The 20,722-nt window shown below is 38.1% G+C and overlaps 1 protein-coding gene across 11 annotated transcripts in view; it reads left to right on the top strand.

Moving 5' to 3' along the window:
• Positions 1-20,722, top strand: part of nlgn1 (neuroligin 1) — a 265,801-nt gene that overhangs the window by 238,258 nt on the left and 6,821 nt on the right. For 8 of the 11 annotated variants that reach the window (XM_085348821.1, XM_085348822.1, XM_085348820.1 and 5 more), the window contains 3 exons: positions 17,564-17,755; positions 19,500-19,766; positions 19,846-20,207. In XM_085348821.1, the coding sequence (XP_085204947.1) occupies positions 17,564-17,755; positions 19,500-19,766; positions 19,846-20,207 (821 nt within the window). Of the gene's footprint in view, positions 1-17,563; positions 17,777-19,499; positions 19,767-19,845; positions 20,208-20,722 lie in introns of all 11 variants that reach the window. The other 3 variants (XM_085348815.1, XM_085348814.1, XM_085348817.1) reach the window with 1 other exon arrangement.

Below are 20,722 nucleotides of genomic sequence, written 5' to 3'. Positions count from 1 at the left end.
GCCTTTAGCTGCAATGTTTATTCCAAGATAATCCTTCCTACATTTGGGCTAATTGAGTCAATTAAATAAATGATTTCTTTCATGTCCGTTCCCACAGTGGTGGCATCAATAAATGTTCATTCCATTCAAGTGTGTGTACATGTGTTTGATTCATGTGTATGCATATTTAAAACTTGTTCTGTGCATGCTTTGATAAACGAGGCCGCAGTTGGAAGCTGCAGTGCGCGGTGGGTAGTCTGTGGGAGTTTGAGTTTTAATTGAAAAATTATCTGGTGCTTCTTTTTGGGTGTGCCTCAGTGCTGTGTACCTACACAGAAGCCTGCTTGCTCGCTCACCTCCCTGTGGGTACATTGGTGTCTGAGAGAGTGTGTGTGTCTGTATGCCGTAGGTGGAATAATGAAGTGGATTATGAGTTGCCCAGCGGTGTGATGAGGAAGAACAGATCAATAACTAGATATGCGCAAGAGCATCGAAGTACAGCGGAGAGAGAGGAGAGGCTGAGCTACAAAATGACATTTTGATTATGAAGAGCAAAACTGTGTGGGTGGCAGAGAAGGAGACAGAGAAGAACAAAAACGGTGACACTTGGGCAAAACAAGAACTGAAGGCAATAAAAAAATGGTCATGGTATTTTATTCAACTGTTTGTGCTAATGCTCACCTTATATTATCATACTTCTTTTTTATTTACATATTTTCATATTTGTCATTTTTTTTCTTTACCTCTTTACAAGTTCCTGCTCAGATTGATTGACTAAAAAAGCGATAGGGGCCTACTGTAGGAAAGGTATGAAGGAGGCAGAGGATTTCAGGCTAAGAGACAGCAATATAACATAGCTATTGTAGTAGGAGTCTTTTCTCTTGACATGAAATCCACTGTCACTTCTCTAGACAAATGGTTTTTAATCAGAAGAAATCCTCCCAGCAGAGGTACAGCTAGACAGTCTGGATCTGTTGGGCATCACAAATCAAAGTTAAACCCGTCCTCTGCTCTTTTCTACAGTCCCAGAATTAGTTTTGGGTTTGTCGTCTCACATTTGAAGACTTTTTCCTTTTTTTCCTTTTTCTTTTTTTGTGTATTGTTTTGCATTTTTTCAGGCTGTGTATTTGTAGAATATCTGAACTGGATTCATTGTACTTTGTTTTATTCTTCATTTTCAATGGATCATTGAGTAAGTCGGTCCACTCAGCATGGTGGCATCAACTAATGAGAACAGACAGTCTGAAGAACCTGACAGAGGTCTGGCAACCTGTTTTTTCTGATGGTCTCTCTAGAATTAGAGTGGGATTTTCGTTTGTGTCTCAAATCTCTCGCCCTAATTTGACCTCAAGAAACACATTTTGTCATAACGCAACTTATGGAAACAAGTTCTGAAGGATGCCTTTTTGAGAATTTTTTGAAAGGTGAGCCTGTGCCTGCCTTTCATAAAGGTGGGACACTGCGTCGTGTTTTCTGCTAAATTTATTAAGATACTTGTTTTTATTTTTAAATCTGGGCAAATAACAGTCACACAATTTGGCTAATGAATCATCCAGACTGGCTAACTTATCCCATGCTTAAGCTTTCTTGTATTCCATAATAATCCTGATTCGAAGCCAGAAGGGATTTTATCCACCAAGATCTGCCATAAATATCCATTTACAATGGAAAAAAACATCTGTAAGCTAAAGTGAAAGAAAAGTGAACTTTGATAGCCATGAAACAAGTGACCACAGGAGACATCTAAAAGTAGCTTCAGCCTGTAGCTTCATTGGTAAAAGCAGATAATAGATAGATAATGCTCTGTCATTAGTTGGAGAAAAGAGAGAAGAAGTTGCTAATGCAAAAATAATGTAGTTATAAAATATCTAGCAAATATCTAAGTGTCTAAGGAGCTTGGAAAGAAAGCAATTTGACTTTTTAAAGCAGGAAAATGACCTGATATCAAAAATGAGGAATATCTGCATAAGTTGCTTTATCAGAAACATTAGTTGCCATTTCCTCTATGTAAAATAGGAGGAGACAACACAAAACTCACAGTAATCAACTCTGATGGTAAAAGTTATCATGTCATATTATAATCATAATTTAATGTGTTCTGATATTATTGATAATGATATACTACCGGATTCTTTTGGATCAGCATGAGAAAGAATTTACATATAAACAATGTCAATTGTTTTTTATTGCAGGTGATATAACTTAGTTGCACACTGTCCTCTGAGAGTAATCAGCTAATGTTAGCCAAAGCAAACAACTTTGCTTTCATCCATTGTTCTTCATGTGTTTTGTTTTCTATCCAAAATGTGTCCTTTTCTTTTATAGTTCAGTGTTATGAATATTCATCCAACATTACATGATAATTTTATTAACATTTATAAAAGAGAAACAAAAGCTAAGTAGATTGTTAGAGCAACACTGCACGCAGTCGGTGAGAGGTGTACAGTGTCTTTACATATTAACATCAAATTTGGGGTTTATAGTATCACTTTCATGCTAATACTGTCCAGTTTATTGATTTTAATTTTTTTTATTTTTTCCAGAAAGTTGGGAATACTGTAAACAGTGGCTGGTTTTAGTAGTTTACTCCCAATTTTTCTTCATCAGCCTCCAACAACTCTAAAACTAGATTCTCAGTGGAGAACCACAAGTGAAGTCAGAAGTAGTAAAGGCCAAAGAATGACAAAACGGCCACAGAGAAGCGCCTCAGCAATCCTAACCTTTACTCAGCCTCACACAAATTGACAAAAAGAAGAAGAGAGAAAAGAGCAGAGTGTTCCATCTGGGCAAGTAACCTTTTCTCCAGCCGCAAATCAGGTGACTGGGACTGATGTCTGTGTGATTGTGTGCAGGTGTTTACAGTCAGTCTACGTGTGTTTAGAAGGGTGAGATGCTGCTTGGTCGTGTGATCATGTGTGTCCACTCAAAGTGAACGCAGTGATTATGTTTGTCCGTGTCGATGTTGTGTTCTTCTGAATATAACATCTTTTTTATGTATGCGTGCTTGAGTTTCTAGTTCTAGTAAAGTTTCTAGTAACTAGTAGTTTGTGGTAAGAAAAGGCACTTGTGATCCTAAAGCATTAGGACATTATGCATGAAGGTATATGTGCAACTACGTTTAAGGTGTGAGCTGTATTGTGTGGGTGTGCAGAGCTCAGATAGTGCAAGAGGCAGGCTGACATTTTCAGCCAGCTTGCTTATGACTGGAGGCAATGGGCAGCCGTACAGCGACATCACCTCCTGGGTGGCTCATTATGGAGGAAGCAATGACACAGTGAGAGAGGGTTGTGGGAGGGTGGAGTGGCAGAGGACATGAATGTGAGGACAGAAAAGATTTAATGTAATATGTTTATCTTTTTGGCAACTGTTCTTTCCTTTCATGCCAATAAAAGGTCATTACTGAGAGGGCAGGTGAGGGAAATAGAGAAGAAAATGAAACATGGAGAAATGTGATCCCCAGTCTCGCTGTTACTGAGCATGTAATTTAGAGTCTTGCGGTGTTAAATGTAGGTGGTAAAATCCTAACCAAACTAATTCAGCAACTGGATTTTAGACATTTTAGACATTTGATATTTTAAAATTGTGCATTGTTAATCAAACTTGCTGGATTGAAATAAACGTTTCATTTTTTCGCTTGACAGATGCATTTTACAGATCAGCTGAATCATCTTGTTAGAGAAAGTGCTGCCTCTCCAGTAAGTTGTGTAGAGGCAGATCAGGATTATCCATGACTGAACAACTTGTTCAGTAAACTCCTCTCTAGTACATCTTCAAATGTGTCCAGTTTGGAATAAATCACCATCATCTCCAATGCTGCTCCCCCAGCATATTACAGCAACACACTGACAGAAAATCTTCAACATTTTTTCACATGAATGATCTCAACTTTCTTTTTCAATAGAGCCTGATCATCTTCTTCTTATGTGTTGGTGTTCCAGTTCAGCCTGTCTGTCAATGTGGACGCCGGATACTTGTACTTCTTCGCCTTATCCTGTCCCAAGATAGATGTGGGCCATTTACAGTAGCTTCCCTCTGGAGATGTTCGCCACATCTCTAGTCTTATAAACATTTAAAAGTAGATGATTTTTCCCAAACCACCACAAAATCATCCACAAGTGCTCTGCATTCCTCCTTTTGCCTATCACTTATATATCAAGTGAATGCAGTATTGTATTTCTGTAGGTGGCATGTTCTAGAGTTGTACTGAAAGTGTCCAAGGCGAACAAGAGTGGGGACAGCACAGTTCCTTGTTGAGCTCCTGTACTTCACATTATCAAATCAGCTAGATGCACTTGAGAAATCAAAGAAGGTGATTCTCGCAGTGCAGCAGGATGAGGGAAAGCTATCTGCAGCTTCCAGATAACCTAATCATCTACTGCCAGATTAGTTTGATATCTGACCTGCAGAGCGTCAAGAGAGGTTTTCGCCTATAGTTTCATGTGGGCCAAGAGTACTCTCTCCAGTAGGGATGGGTATCGTTTAGGTTTTATCCGATACAGGTGCCAAACCGGTACTTTTGAAATGGTGCTGATGCTTAAACGGTGCTCAAACCGGTGCTTAAAGAATGGAGAACACAAAATTGGTCCAAAAACCTCTCATGTTTAGCTGTTTTTTTGTAAAAAGATAACAATGTTAGCCTTTTCTCCAGCTATAGGGCATACATATGATATCATCATCATATGGTCATCACACAGGATGTTGTCAACCATCCAGGTACCATCTCCAGTTTCAGAATCAGGCTGGAAAGCACAGATCCTCAGAGCCTTTTGGCTGATACCATCAGGGCCAGCAGTGTTGCCCTGTGTAATTTCTCCAGCTCTCCTGTCTCCTACAGTTAAGCACAGGGTGTTTGTCACAGATGGAGGTGGGTCTGATCCATAGAGTTCACTTGGGGCTAAGCAGGGAAGAAAGGGAAAATCACTGACAGTGGTGTGGGTGTGTGGAGTGTAGAGAATAGGGCTGTGAACTAAATCTGTTGAAAAGATTATTTAGGTCATTTGCTTTCCCCAGTCTTTCCTCTGGTGGTCTTTCTGTCACCTTAAACACGCAGATTTAAAAAATAAATAAATTCCACTCTACATACTCCCTTATGACTTTTGTTGAGCTTCACCTGTAGGTCGTGCTGCACTCTCCTCGTTTCTCTCATGTCCAAAGACCTGAACACTTTACCGAGGCTTTAACATGCAATGAGTCCTTGTCCCAGTCAGGGCAGGTCATTTTTATAAATACAAACTTAATACAGATTAATGCTCTTACTTTCTGTTACTTTAGTAACTACCTCAGTGGAAATTTGAGGAACAGATTTTTACCAACAACTTCTGAATTAATTCAATTTTTTTCCTCTGATTTCTCTTACCTGGTAGAAAATGAAACAGAAGAGGGGGGTCAGTGTCATGTTAATACTGCCCTCTCTCTTCTCAGTCTTTCTCTCTCTCTCCCCCATTTACCTCCTTCACTTTATAAAAAAAAAAATAACATGGATAACATGTTCTGTATTTTCTATTCAGAGGAGAGGGGCTGGTGATGCCCAGTACCATGGCTCTGAGTCCACTAGAGTGCCTTCACCATAAAAGCACTAAGCAGCTTAAGCTGCTCTTACAAGAGACATGTATATCTGAAAGCCACCTCACTTCAAGATTGTAGCAGCATGCGCTCTGACCTATATGGGGTTTTGAAGGCCAGGGATGCATTAGAATGTTGATTTGATGCTTTCAGACACTCCTGTGCTGTGGGCTGATGGATTTTGGGACTGTGAAATCTGAAGAATAGTGTTTAGTGTTTGCAATGCACTTTTTGTTTTCTCATTCAGGGGGTATTTTACAGTGTGTATTTAAAGAAAGATTGGTATTATTATTATTAGGGCAGCATGATAGTGCCGTCATTTGCACTGTTACCTCGCAGCAAGAAAAAAATTGATGAATTGTGATTAATTATGATTTATAATCAATCGTACTAAGTAGATAGATTTCCATGCTTGAGGCAGAGGACTGGCTTAGTCACACTTACACTCCTTTCAACACTCCCTCATATATACTATGAATGTAGCTTTGATTGGTTATTTACTGTTGTGCTTGTTGCTGTTATTGCGTTGCTGTCAAGCATTTTTATACCAATCAGTGGTTTATTTAACAGACTACATATTTAGAAAGGCAAATGTTGCCTTTACTGTTGCCTCATGGACTGCTTTGTTGTCCTTTTGGCTGATTGTGCAGATCCCAGCTTTTCTAACATTGTGCATGTGAGATGGCTTGTGCACATGCAAAACTGATGTGCTGGAAGCACAGATCTGTGAACAGTCTCCTCTCTACAGGCATCTCTATAATCCATCAATGTAGAAGCATATGATTTCCAGATGGCACATAACCGATGTTAGTGAAACTACTGCAACAGTTGGAAAAATCCCACATTGGGTTTGTTTTGGAATGGCATATATCCTGCGCATTGTATGTTTTATTGGTCGTTTAGTGTTGTGGCATAATGTGTGTTTTGTTTTTTCCTTCACCAGCTATGCCAGTCATTTAGAAGAAGAGTTCTTTGAGTTGAGTGCAAAGAGCAAATATCACTGTGCTGACGTTTGCATGCACAGTGGCAATGTGTCAAGCACATCCCCAGTTTAATTCAAATTATTCTTTTCCTTTGGGACTTTCTATTTTAGGACTTCTCTGTTTGTGCCACTGTTATTACACTAGAGAAATGGTTTAGTCGTTTTATTACACAATTAGTACAATTTGAAGGTGTGCACACACCTCACCTTACTCTACTAAATATAGTGTATGCTACCATAGGCTCTCTATCTTCTACACTAAAGCCTTTGGACTCTTGAGTAGCTCCATTACTTTTTCATTCCCTCAGTCCATCTTTGTGCCTCCATCTTTATTTTATTATCCATCTACAGGACTAAACTTGTCAGAGCTATCTTTGTCTTCAATTCTTATGCAGGTTTTATGTTCTAAGATGCCACCTTACATTCTGAGTGCCCTCTTCTTCCATTTTTCTTTTTTATTCCAGTTTTTTCTCTTTTTCAGCACCTCCCACACTCTTTTCTCACATTGTCATCTACCTCTCACATGCCTCATTCTGTCTTTCTCTGCTCTCTCACTGAAATGTCGCGCTTTCTGTCCGTTAGATTTTTTTTTTTTTGCCACTCTGTTTTCATCTCTCATTCTCTTGGGTGCACTTCTACTTGTATGCTAATAATGTTCTTGTGCTAAGAAAGGAAGCTGCTTACCTATTCACATCAGGACTCAACACATGCATGCATGCATACACATGCACGCACACACAGTACTTTTGTGCCTGTAGAAGTGTGCATCCATTTCTGTCCTACAGCGAAACCTCACATCTTCTCATCCTGCTAAGCTTTGTCTCTTTTTTACATTTTGTCCTTTTACTCTTGTGCAGCTTTATGTTTTCAGTTTTCAATTATTTTTCTCTAATAGTACATGATTTAATGCATGTTCACATTTTATGTACCCCAAAAAAGTGGTACAGTTGGTGCATTAAATCACAGAGAGAGGTCAGCGGATGCTGAGGCGCAAAGTGTGCGCAGGTCGCCAACATTCTGCAGAGTTATTCGCTACAGACTTGCAAACGTCATGTGACCTTCAGATTGGATCGAGAACAGTGCATAGAGAGATTCTGCCACAAGCTATCTGGTAATCAAAAGGACGAGTCTGGATTTGGAGGTTACCAGGAGAACTGTACATGTCTGACTGCATTGTGCCAAGTGTAAAGTTTGGTGGAGGCAGAATTATGGTGTGAGATTGTTTTCGAGAAGCTGGGCTCAGTCTCTTAGTCCCAGTTAAAGTTTTAGTTTTAGTTCCAATATGGCTGCGCACCAGTGCACAAAGCAAGGTCCAGAAAGACATGGATGAGCAGGTTTGGTGTGGTAGAACTCAGCACAGAGTCCTGACGTCAATCCAATAGAACACCTCTGGGATGAATTAGAGCTTAGATCTTAGCCAGGCCATCTCATCCAACTTCAGTGTCCAACCCCACCAATGCGTTTCTGGAAGAATTGTCATAAATTCCCATAAACACACTCCTAAACCTTTTGGAAAGCCTTCCCAGAAGGCTTGAAGCTGCTATAGCTGAAACGATGGCCTGACATCGCTTTAAACACAATGAATTAAGAATGAGTTGTTACACAAGGTCATGCGTGTGAAGGCAGATGAACGCATATTTTTGGCAATATGATGTATGTGTTACTTTCAGCTGTTTCCTTGTAACAATGGTTGGCTACAGTGGGCAGCCCACCAACACTTGGCTGTGTTTTATATCAATTACCCTTCCTGACATAATCCCAAAGGGAATTTATGTTTCTGTTTGGAATCAAACAAGCAATTTTTCACTTACCAAGCAAATGTGGAGCTGCAGCATGTATAAACTAGAAATTCTAACTATATTTACAATACCCCCAAAAAATCTTTACAAAATCTTTACGTCTCCAGTGGTTTCAGGACCATGTGCCAGGATTTTGTCATTTCACCAAGCCTCGGAGGAATACAATTTACTAGTAAATGATCTTTCTCTTTCTCTCTGCTTGCCAGATGGTAAACTATCTAGATTAAACTCTCTTTTCGCAAACAACACTTGTAATGTTATATGGAAATCCAAAAGCTGTTCAAATCATAAACAAGCGCTGTCTTTGTAGTAAAAATAATCAGAAAGCTATTATACCAAATCTGTGGATAAAGTAAATTCCAACTGGAAAATTCCTTCATTGCTTACATTTTTCCTTGCATGGGTCACATGGTAATTATGGGTAAATCGGCCAACCAGTGCACAAATAAATCTGTCATAATTGCAAATATTTTATATGCACAAGAATGTCTTTCTATATACAGCTTGTATAAAGATGTGGCGTTGTTATATTGGTTGCACCATAATATTATGATTCCCATGGGTCATGGTTCTGTCAGTTTAATATATATATATATATATATATATATATATATATATATATATATATATACACACACACACACACACACACACACACACACACACACACACATATATATATATATATATATATATATATATATATATATATATATATATATATATATATATATATATATATATATATATAATTGTGGCTTGTATCTTTGCTTGTACAAAACTTCATAATGTGGCAGGTCCAGCCATTTTTTGTCTTTACATACCTAATTAGGGGGCATTATGCATTCAGTCCACAAAGCCGGAATAGCTTGAGTAACAGTTTAATCACATCCACACCCACACAGAGAAGTCCTCCCTACTCCCTCATTGCCTTCAACCCTGCAGAAGGAGGTAATCTATACCAGCTTGTCCTGCAGGCAAATCTGTTAGGGCAGCGACACAAATTAACACGTGTTTGTGTTTGTGCAGAACAAGAAATATGAACGGTGGCTCATTTCATTTTTGAAGTCGAGAGTGTAATTTGATTTGTGAAAGGAGGAAGGAGAAAGGCAGGGAGGTAAGGGAGGAGAGGATTTAATAGACAAGAAAACGGAGACGCTAGATTAACATATCAAGATAGAAGGTGATGGACAGATGATGATTAGAGAGTTTACCGTAAAATGACACTGTAGACTAACAGCCTTTGACATCCTATGTGAACCAACTGCTGTGTGTGCGTGCGTGCGTGCGTGTGTGTGTGTTCTAAAAGGTGGTAGGTAAAGTATTTGTTTACCTTAGGTTTAGTATTTTTATACAATTACACTAATTGTTTCATATTCAGTAACTCCTCATTACCACTCTTAAAGCTGCTTAATTTTTCTACTTGCGGCTGATAATTTTGATCAGTTCCCTTAACACACACACACACACACACACACACACACACACACACACACACACAGACACACACACACACACACACCCCTTGCGCTGTAGGTGTGTTCGGCTGCCTTGTCTCGTTCTCTCTAGTTGTAATATTTAAATGGACCTCTTGCTTTTGTGGTGTCACTTTACTGAAGATAAGGTGTCTCTTCTAAATGCAAATTCAGACACACAAAAGCATCTACACACACAAGCACACAGCTGCTTTGAAAATGTATTAGCAGTTTAAAACGGTAAAATGACTAATTTATTTATTTTGCATGTCTGTAAAAGTTCTCTTGGGGAAGTTTCTAGCTAATATCATTTCATGTTTTTTTATCGGTTAGCCATATGAAACAGCTATCTGCCTGGCCTAAATGAATTGTGTGAAATTTAAATCTGCAATATCTTAAGCATGAAAAATACAGATCCTATTTGATAAATTGTTATAAGCAAACCATTTTAGTCTCTTTAATCCCTTTTTTCAGATGTACTTCATTACTTTATTCAGCTGCCAGGTACAAAGCAGAGTAAAGAGTGAATACTGGATGGTCAAGTATAGTATGGCGCTAAAGTAGGTGGCACTGGATAGGCAGCTTCTTGCTAAAACCTCACCCATAACAGGAATATAAGTTGATATGCATGCTTGTATTTTGTGTTCACCTTCTTCTCTTGCTCTCAGGTGGGCTGAAAAGCCAATTATTCAACTTGAAAACCATCTAATTGTTTTGTTACTTCTTTTCTTCCCATGTTATTTCTTACTTTTCCTCTTAAAAGGGTATAATGCTACAGTTAGTAAAAAGGATTTAATATACACAGCAAATTTGACACAGCCTGCTAAATAATTTGCAGCCCACAGGTACTTGCTAAAAAGCCATTTTACCTGGCATATCCTGTCATGTGACTTACAAAATGTCATGTATTTAGTGGTAACAGGTGAAACACAGGATTGATCAGGTGCAGCCTAAAGTGAAATGCACATGTTTTTAAAGTTATGTATAAAAGCACAGCTGGTCTTACATTTAGAAATAAGAAGATTTTATTTATCTCTTGAAATATGGAGCTAAAATTTTATCTTTAAAAGTAACACGGATCTTCGTTGTTCTGTGTCATATGTTTACCCATTTATCATCCAGTGATCACATGCTAAATTAATTCATATAATAATATGCTCTGCTAAATACCGATGTCAATTTTGCTGGTAATGCACAATTTTGTAACTATGCAAGGAGGACACACCTGAAAATGAGAACTGGCTCTGTGTTTGCCCCGAGTGCTATCTAAATAAAGGTTGAATGAGTGAATATCCTGTAGCTCTGTATTCATTATTTCCAGTGAGAAATGCTTTGTGCCTCATCAGCATATTCCCCAGCCGGCTGCCCTCAGCGCGCCGTTGTCTTCAGTGTTGTTGTAAGCAACGAACAGATATAGATGGAGCATTGCTGAGGCACTGTAAATATTTAGAGCTGCTGTTGCACCATTTGTTTTAGGAAGACATCCATAGACTGCAGGGCAGAACTGGAGGAGTGTACTAGATGAGTTGAGGTTATGGTTTGGCCATGCAGTGTATTCGATCAAAAATGACTTGTCATCCAGTCACTGAGCTACTAGTATATAGTATAGTTCAGAAGGCCCACATAATGAGAACAGAGCATTCCATTATATTTATCTTATTTTGTCATTTCTCAATGGATGCAAAAGTATCTGAAGAAGGGTTGCAGCTTCAAAACTGGAGAAGAATTTTAAAACAATCTGATTGCACTAGAGCTGCTTCCGCTAATTTGGAACTATGTATGCTGACCCACTAATGCAACAATATCAGTAGTTTTAAGCACATTCCCACAGACCTGAGCTACGGTAAAATTATAGTTCAGTAGAACAGTTAGCAACTGTGGAAACCTGGACCATAAGAAAGAAAGAAGAAAGAAAGAAAGTGTACTTTATTGGTCCCCGTGGGGAAAATCCCTCTCTGCATTTAACCCATTCACTCAGTGAAGCAGACCAAATGTGGGTTATTGTATATTTGTGTTGATTTTTTGCGTCAGTGGAGATTCTATGGCGTTATACCAGCCCCTCTCGCTCAGTTTTTGCATTTGCGCTCGCTCGATATGTGTTGCTTGCGCTGTCAACATTTCTGCCCGTGTGCGTTCAACTCTTTCTGTGCACCGTTATATTTGTGCCACAAAACCAGCCAATCACAGACTTGGATGCAAAAAAATCTGATTGGCTGTTTTGGTCTCCAATCAGCTCAAAATGATGAAATGCAATATCCCAGAATCCATTTCGTCCAAAACTCAAACGAGGCAGTGGCGGAGGAACAGAGTGGCGGAGTTTGAAATATTACTCTTTCTGGGTCACAAAATGAACTTTTATGCGAGGATGGTGCTGTGGAAACTAGTGATGTGCGATACCACTGATTTCCTTTCCGATCCGATACCAAGTAAAATTCAGGGTGGTATCGACGATACTGATCCGATACCGATACTTTGTACAAAAACGTATTTTATTTATTGTATCTTTTATTGTATCTCAAATTATAGCGTCATCATGATTACAAGAAATCAGACTACTTGTTCTTATCTCTTAATAATGCAGAATTCATCATATAGAAATAAAAAAACTGAAGTTGTGCGCTATTTGAACACGCTGCCTGCCTGCAGCACTAAAGGACTCCGCGAGAGACATCATATTCTGTGATATGATTTACTCTGAGGTGTTTGACGAGGTTAGTGGTGTTGCCACAACACCTCACTTTCTTGCCACATGTATCACAAACCACGTCTCGCTGTTTGTGGAGGTAAAATACATCCACACATGACTCCATTTACGCTCAGCCATTGTTGTGAGTGCGCACGCCAAGGGGCTGCAACACATTTATACAGCCATATTTCGCATATGACTATGAAAGGTGGAAGAGGAAGTAGTTCCTTCCAGTGTAGACAATCTGAATGATATAGTTTATTTCCACTGTGTTCCTGTTAATGATAAACTACAAATTTTTTCCTAAATTACTAAAACATCTATATTTTAATATGAGAATCGATTCAAGAACATAAATGACTGGTATCAGAGGAATCGATATTTCAGTATCGATCCGCACATCACTAGTGTAAACTTCAAATATCTGCTCAATTTATCAAGACATCACATATTTACAAAAGCGCTCTAACGCTTTATAAATGTTGAGAGTGCAAGCAACACATTGCGAGCAAGCGCAAATGCAAAAACTGAGTGTGTGTATGGTTAATAGCAAACACTGAAATACATTTTTTGCACGCAGCAATGAATTTTGTTGACTCAAATTTAGCTGTTCTTCACTCAAAATAAATTACTCCTCAAAATGCAACACTTGCACCTGCAATTTTTTTTTTACGTGCGCTCAAATTTATTTTACGTGTGCTCAGAATAGTAGAACAAAAATGACGCCGTAAGATTCTGTATTAAGAGACATGCCTCGGAAATCATTATTGTCAATTCTGCTGATTCTACTGAGATTTCTTTTTGTTTTTTAACCTGATAAGAGCGTTATTTCAAAGGATGTGAGATTAAGGGAATTGTTTTTTTTATAAACCTGCATTGTAGTAAGGCATGGGATAATCATATTTAACAATTTGAAGAAGAATCTCTAAGCAGTTCAAGAATGCCACCTCAGACGTTGGTCTACACAGCACAACAACAATAACAGATTCAGCCATTTTTCTTAGTCATTAAGCTTCTTTCTCTCACTTTCTGCGTCTTTTCGTCTTGTTTCATTTTCCTTGTCATTCTTTTGTCTACTCTAGACTCGCTGCCTCGTTCTCTGCATGCTTGTTAATCTTGCTACGCTGCGAAACTTTTTTCCCTCCACTTTAACTTCCCATTTCCCTTTGGTCTCTGAATTTTGCATTTTCTTTTGATTTCACCACCAGTAATAAGCCACATCTGCTGGAAGAGTTTACATGCTTGAGTGATGGTGTTTTCCCTCTTCCTTCTTCCTCTACTGTTCCTTCTCATTCTCTTTCTCACCATTCAGAGTCAAAAGGACAGAAAGTAAAAACGAGAGAAAAGAGAGAGGATTATAGTATACAGACCGTGACTGTGAAAAATAGATGTGTGCAGAGAAAGAAGTATAAAAAAATCCCATCTTTCTCTTCGTCTAGCCTTCTCTTTCTGGTTCGACAGAAATAGGAGGGATAAAAGCTGGATTCCTGGATCAGGGTTCACCTCAATATTGTCATCCCAGGAAGCTTAAAGGCCGAGCTCCTAAATCAGGGATGGTGGCTTTTAGCCAAACCTGAGACATAGACACGTATGAACTCCTGCATAGAGGAGGAAAATAAAACATGTTTGGCATCACTCTGTAGAGGAAATAAAGCATGTTTATTGTAACATCAACGCACCACTTTTTTTCATATATTACCGCATTATGTGCATGTTTGTATATAAGACAGCAAGGGAATAGAGCCCCACCCCACTGCCCCACCACTGTTGGCGTAGTAATCATTCTTTCTGTCTCACTCTTTGTGATTGCCAGCCCATCCTTGCACTACAGCTAAATTGAATCAATTAAAATCTTTCTTTTAGATGGCTGCTGTTGCTTCCACCAGATTAGGCTTTGATCAAGAAACACACAAATAAATAAATAAGCAAGTGGAAGGGGAATAGAAAAGGAATGAACTTAATTAAACAGTCAGCAGGGGTGTGTGCTTGTCTGGATGTTAGTAGGAATGTGTGGATGCAGCTGCACTGTATAGGATTTTGGCACATGTGCGTGATTCAAATGAGTGCTTGTTCAGAAATACTTGCAGAAATACAAAAAAAACCCTAAAAATTGTGCATATGTGCAAATGAGCAAACTTGCAAGCAAGTGAGCGTGCATGCGAACATAGAGTGGCTCTATCATAAATTTCATAAAACAAATTTTCAGCTGACTATGTCAGCGGTTATACTTGACAGTAGATGAATCTGTGTGAGCCATTGTAAACATAATATGCATTATGGTTATTATGACCACAGTCACATGTGCTGCCATGCATAATTACAGCTCTTAACAGCCACATTAATTCAAATCACTGTGTTATGCAATAAAAATGAATATGATTTGTGATCCTGTTCTAATGAATTTTTTTTGTAAACTGGGTTCAGCATAAAGTCATAGATTTAACTCTTTAAATATCGAAGTGACAGGCCAAAGAACAATAAACACATTAGTTCCATGATGCTAGAATGGTTCAGTAAGTGTTATCTTGGATTGGGCAGATATCATGGAGGTCATATTTATTGTTGTAAAACTGGATTTATTACTCTCACATTATTAGAATTATGTTGTATAGCAGGAATTCTCATATAGAGTTCTTAATTAGTCCTCAACAGTAGAAAATCAGACAAACCTCAAACCTCAGAGCTGTGAATATAACACTAGATATCCCCAAGTCATTCCATACCAAAAACTGTTCAGGTATCAGAAGAAGTAAATGTCGTTGTTCTAGAGAGTTTTAGTGTGTAGTAGTGAGAGTGATGTAGAAATACTAATAAACTTGCTACAATCACTGCTGCTACTACAACTACTACAACTACTACCACTAATATGACTAATAATAATAATAATAATAATAAATAAATTACAATTTATTATTACTAATATTAATTTGCTTTTTTCATGTCCCCATGTATAATACTGGGTTTTACTTTAAAGACATTCAGCACATATAGTAATTATTTACAAACCAGTGATGCCATCCTTTCTTTTTTTGCACCAAGTGATTTTAACGATGATGATTTTTATTTCAGTAATTATTTACAACTTTTGGAAAACAGCAGGAACAAGCAAAAAAAATAAATGACAGCAAATAATTGAATTAATGCAAATAACAGATATGCAGGCTGAAGTGCAGGATGGTAAATATATTCTTTTAGCAATCCTCAAAGGCTTTCTGTGGGTGTACACATAATGCATCCAGTGTAAATTACCAGTGTAGTGTTGACTGAGACTGTGAAATAGGCATTTCATTTTCACTGATACAAATAAAAATATCCAAAAACACATGGAAGAAAATATGTGAGCATGTGAGGTTGAAAGGGACAGTTCTTGGGTGTGGTTGTTGGGTGTCAGTGCCCAGGATGCATGGAGGGCTTAATGGGGCTTTTAGTGTGGAAGTGTTGGGAGCTGGACATGAAATTGCTCTAAAAGACCTCAGCTCTCCTGTGGCTCTCCTCGTCTCTTCAGTACATTTGTACCTTACTAGTATTTGATGTTGAAGCCTCACTCGCCAGTGACATCAATTGCATTTAAATTTAGGGGATATGAGTGGACAGGAGAATGAGCGTAAGCAAACATCTTAACATGACATTTATTTTGTTTCACTTTCTTTTTGTTTATTTGTTCACTTGTTGTTTTTTTTATTAACGGTGCTATAAACACAAACACAGAACATTATAGCTTCACCTCATCAAAGAACCAGCAACGTCCTGTAGCATGATGCATAGCTAAACATATGTTCAGTTGAAGGCTGTTAGCACCATAGTTTCACTGGATCAGTAAAAGAAATAAAAGTGATGTATATGGTGTCTTGTAGCTCGGATGGAGAAGGAGGTGATTTTGGTGAATGGCACTGACTTAGTGAATAAGTCAGTGCCATTCACCGACTATTAATTGAATAGTAAGTGATAGCTCCGACTAGCTAACAAACAGTAACAGATTCGTTTTTATGATTCACGAATGACTATTTGCACAGGCCTGAAAAAAGTACCTTAGAAAAGGTAATTGCTGCAGCATGAAAATATAATACAGAAACACTTGTGGAAAAAATGTAATAAACAGCATAATTATTTCCCAAACTATCCTTTGTAAAGATCTAGCCAACTCTGAAGAACTAATTGTAAGACAAGCCCAGTTGTCTGGTGTCAAAGGTAAATATTACATTTCAGATACAGACATCTGGCCAAACACTTATTGACCTGACCTCAAACTTTTGAGATCGCCTATTGTTATTGTGGTTAAAAAGCATAATGATAATAAATGCATAAACAACAACAACAAAAATTAATATCCTTAATGTTGTTAGTTAAATTACTCCATGACCTTGTGTATTCAGTGTGTTTTTTTAACAAATCAATTCAACTTGAAATAAAAGATCATGGAGGCGTTGAAGCAGTCTATAGGCAGTTCGAATAAAGTCTTCTCTTGAAAGGCAGTCTGGATGTGGGCAGTGTGTTGTACTGACCTTTGAAAACACGAGTTATTATTATAGATTTATCCACAAAGACCTTGATTTGAAATTTGTATTATGTTATTAAACATATCACTGCTTCTTTGTGACACATTATCATTTTCCATGAAGTTTTCATTTGAATTACTCGTAACTCTATATCTCTCTATATTGCAGCAAATTATTAAAGAATGAGGCTTTTGGTTTTCTGTGTACAGTGGCAAAATATACCTTAATAGCTTAATCAAGGAGATTAAAAAAGAAAATAGATTTTAAAAAATGCAAAATCTTCAAAATACAAAAGTACAAAGAATGTTTTTGAATGATTTTTTTTTCGTGATGTGTGATGATAAACTGTAAGATTAAACCTACTAATGTAAAGACATAAATAAACATAATTTCTCATTTCTAAAGTTTGTTGAAAAGGAACCAAACTCCATAAATGAAATGTGTAGATTAAGACAGAGAAAAGTCCTGATGCCATTAGGTGTCTTTTCTTTGTTAATGAAGCCATCTGCTTATGGTCAAATAAGAAAATTAAGGAGAAGATATTAAAATAATATCTACTATTTTTAATTTGTCCTCTCATCCAGGTTTCCTGAGTACCGGTGACCAAGCAGCAAAAGGGAATTATGGCTTGTTGGATCAGATCCAGGCTTTGCGCTGGACCAGTGAGAACATTGCAGCCTTTGGCGGCGATCCATTGCGAATCACTGTGTTTGGCTCCGGAGCTGGAGCTTCCTGTGTGAACCTGCTCACGCTGTCTCACTACTCAGAGGGAAACCGCTGGAGCAACTCAACAAAAGGTAAAGCCCAAGGACTCGAGTTACAGGGATCCATGTGGGGTCTTCATACGTTCTTAAGTCTCATTTCAGTAGCGAGTGACCATAAAAAAGGTTGTGATCTGCTTTTGCTGATGCTTGTTGTCATTTTGGATGCGTGTATGTTAACGTCGGAACGTGCTGAATGGAGGGTTTTTTTCTCTGCGTTTCACTGTACTTGCAATATTCAGCTTTGACATGAAAAAAAGCAATTGATAATATACTACTATATAGAAAACAAAAGATTTTGTGCTTCATAATTTTCTGAGAATGCCCGCTCTGAGCAATTAAAAGCAGTTGTTTTACAAACAGTTAAATAAAAAATAAAAAAATGAACAAAAACATCACATATATTCTAAACACAGGTTTCATATATGATTTTATTTAATGGGATGTTGCTCTTTATTCATACAGAGACCAATTTTTCAAAACGAAGAGACTTGGTAGTAATAATGTGTTACAACCATGTATATCTGCAGCAAAAAAAAAAAAATGTGCCTCTAACCATAAACAAAATTAGGTGATAAGATATGTAAAGGATATTGACATTACTGGGGAACAAAATATATGGAAAGAAAGAACTTGAAGCACCTCTTTCCCTAAGGTCAGGTAAGCAATAAGAACGATAAGGACAGTGTTGACCAGTAGCCTGACATTGCTGTAGTTGGGATTTCTGTTTGAATCCTACACTATGTGGCAGGATAGTCATTTTGTCAGAGTATATGAAACCTGAGCTTTGAGATTTGTCTATTTCCCAGGCTAGCTGTCCACTGTAATTGTAACAAACATTTCTCAAGAAGAAGGAAATAGCGAATTTAGGAACATTCAAGTTATGTTACAGACCAATGCCTTCTGTGGATTTGTCATGCTTTATAAAGAAACAGAAATCTCATTTCAGTCACACCACTCACGTTTGACATGATAGATTGGATGATTCAGACAATCTCCATGAACTCTCATAGGTTTCTACCATTATCTATGATGGAGCTGTTTAGCTTAGCATCAATAGGGGATTCAAAATCAGCTTTTGTTAACAACATTTATAAATATCTGAAGGACCCCAATATCTCACTCTGTCAACACCTTTTTATTACAGTCAGTTTGGTGATAATTATCTAAAAACTGTGATCATAAGTGTTTCACACATTTGGATGGAAATCAAAGAAAAGGGAAAGGGAAAACATGACATCCCCCATCACACTAAGCCATGAAGATTTTTCTTGCATTCAAGATGACTAACAATCACAGGATCATTAGTAAATGTTCAGATTTGTTTCTTGTCACTACTGAAAACTAACAAACCAAAGAATTTGCCAGTTTTTACATCATTAATGTTACCCTCAACCTGCAGGGCATTAATATGGGACTGACTCAACAAACCTGCATTGTACTATGTTCATGATGAAAATCAGGATGGCTGAGTTATTTTTTTCTTTTTTGCCAAAAGAAATATTGCTTTGTCTGTTCTAATAAGCAAAACTATTTTTCAGTGTATTCAGTTTGCCTCTAATATGACCTATGATCACTGAGGTTCCGTTCCATTTTCTCAATCAGCTGATTTATCATATGATATTTTTCTTTATATGATTTTCAAAATGACATTTTATGCATCTATACTTATTTTGACATATTTTGGGATAGTCTCTGAATTGCACCTAATTAATTGTTTTCTCCATCAATGCTGCCCCTGTGCTGTTTTTGTCTTAAGGCCTGTTCCAGAGGGCCATCGCTCAGAGCGGCACAGCTCTGTCTAGCTGGGCTGTCAGTTTTCAGCCTGCCAAATATGCTCGAATGCTGGCTCGGAAGGTAGGCTGCAACCTGGAGGACACTGTGGAGCTTGTGTTGTGCCTGCAGAGAAAACATTACAAGGAGCTTGTGGATCAAGACATCCAGCCGGCCCGTTATCACATTGCCTTCGGCCCTGTTATTGATGGCGATGTTATACCTGATGACCCTCAGATTTTAATGGAACAAGGTATTCAATTTATTTTCCACCAATGGATGCTTTGTAATTACAATTTGTAAGTTAACCAAACTCTACTGTCTCTTGCTAGGTGAGTTCCTCAACTATGATATAATGCTGGGAGTGAACCAGGGCGAGGGCCTTAAGTTTGTCGAGCTTATCGTGGACAATGAGAATGGCGTCCAAGCTAATGACTTCGACTACGCCGTGTCCAGCTTTGTGGATGACCTTTATGGCTACCCAGAAGGCAAAGACATCCTCCGAGAGACCATCAAGTTTATGTACACTGACTGGGCTGATAGGCATAATCCAGAGACACGCCGGAAGACACTCCTAGCACTTTTCACCGATCACCAGTGGGTAGCACCAGCAGTTGCCACAGCTGACCTGCACTCCAGTTTTGGATCTCCAACCTACTTCTATGCTTTCTACCACCACTGTCAGACGGAACAGGTGAGCTTCAAACTATCACATGCCTCATCAGCTCTGAAGGTACTTTCAAGTATTATGGTACCTGGAATCTAGGAATGAACACCCGGTCTTGATTTGAATTGTATCACTGAGCAGAAGCCATTTATCAACACATGTAAACAGAACGAATTCAAGAATAATGTACAATCAAATAAAATCACTTATTTCTTATTGCTAAAGGCAAAACAAAATGCTCCCAAATGAAACTAAAGTAATTGATTTGAACTGATAGTTTGATAGATAAGCCGACACATTGTTCACATATGTAACAACATGTGTATGATAACTGCTGCTTTACTTATGAGTCTTTCTCCATAAATAATCAGTGATGTGTAGTTGGCTAAGCAGTAGTGTCAAACCATGTTTTATATTTTAGATTCTTCCAAATAGCCACCCTTTACTTTGATTACTGCCTTTCACACTCTTGGCTTTCTCTTGATGAGCTTCATGAGGTAGTCACCTGAAATGTTTTTCCAATAGTTTTCCACAGGTTACAA

Source organism: Diplotaxodon limnothrissa, linkage group LG23 (assembly GCF_057381915.1).
Source record: "Diplotaxodon limnothrissa isolate DT_005_m linkage group LG23, D_limnothrissa_male_GT1.1, whole genome shotgun sequence".
Lineage (NCBI taxonomy): Eukaryota > Metazoa > Chordata > Actinopteri > Cichliformes > Cichlidae > Diplotaxodon > Diplotaxodon limnothrissa.
The sequence above is the reverse complement of the archived record's forward strand: the minus strand, read 5'-3'. Positions and strand labels throughout refer to the sequence as shown.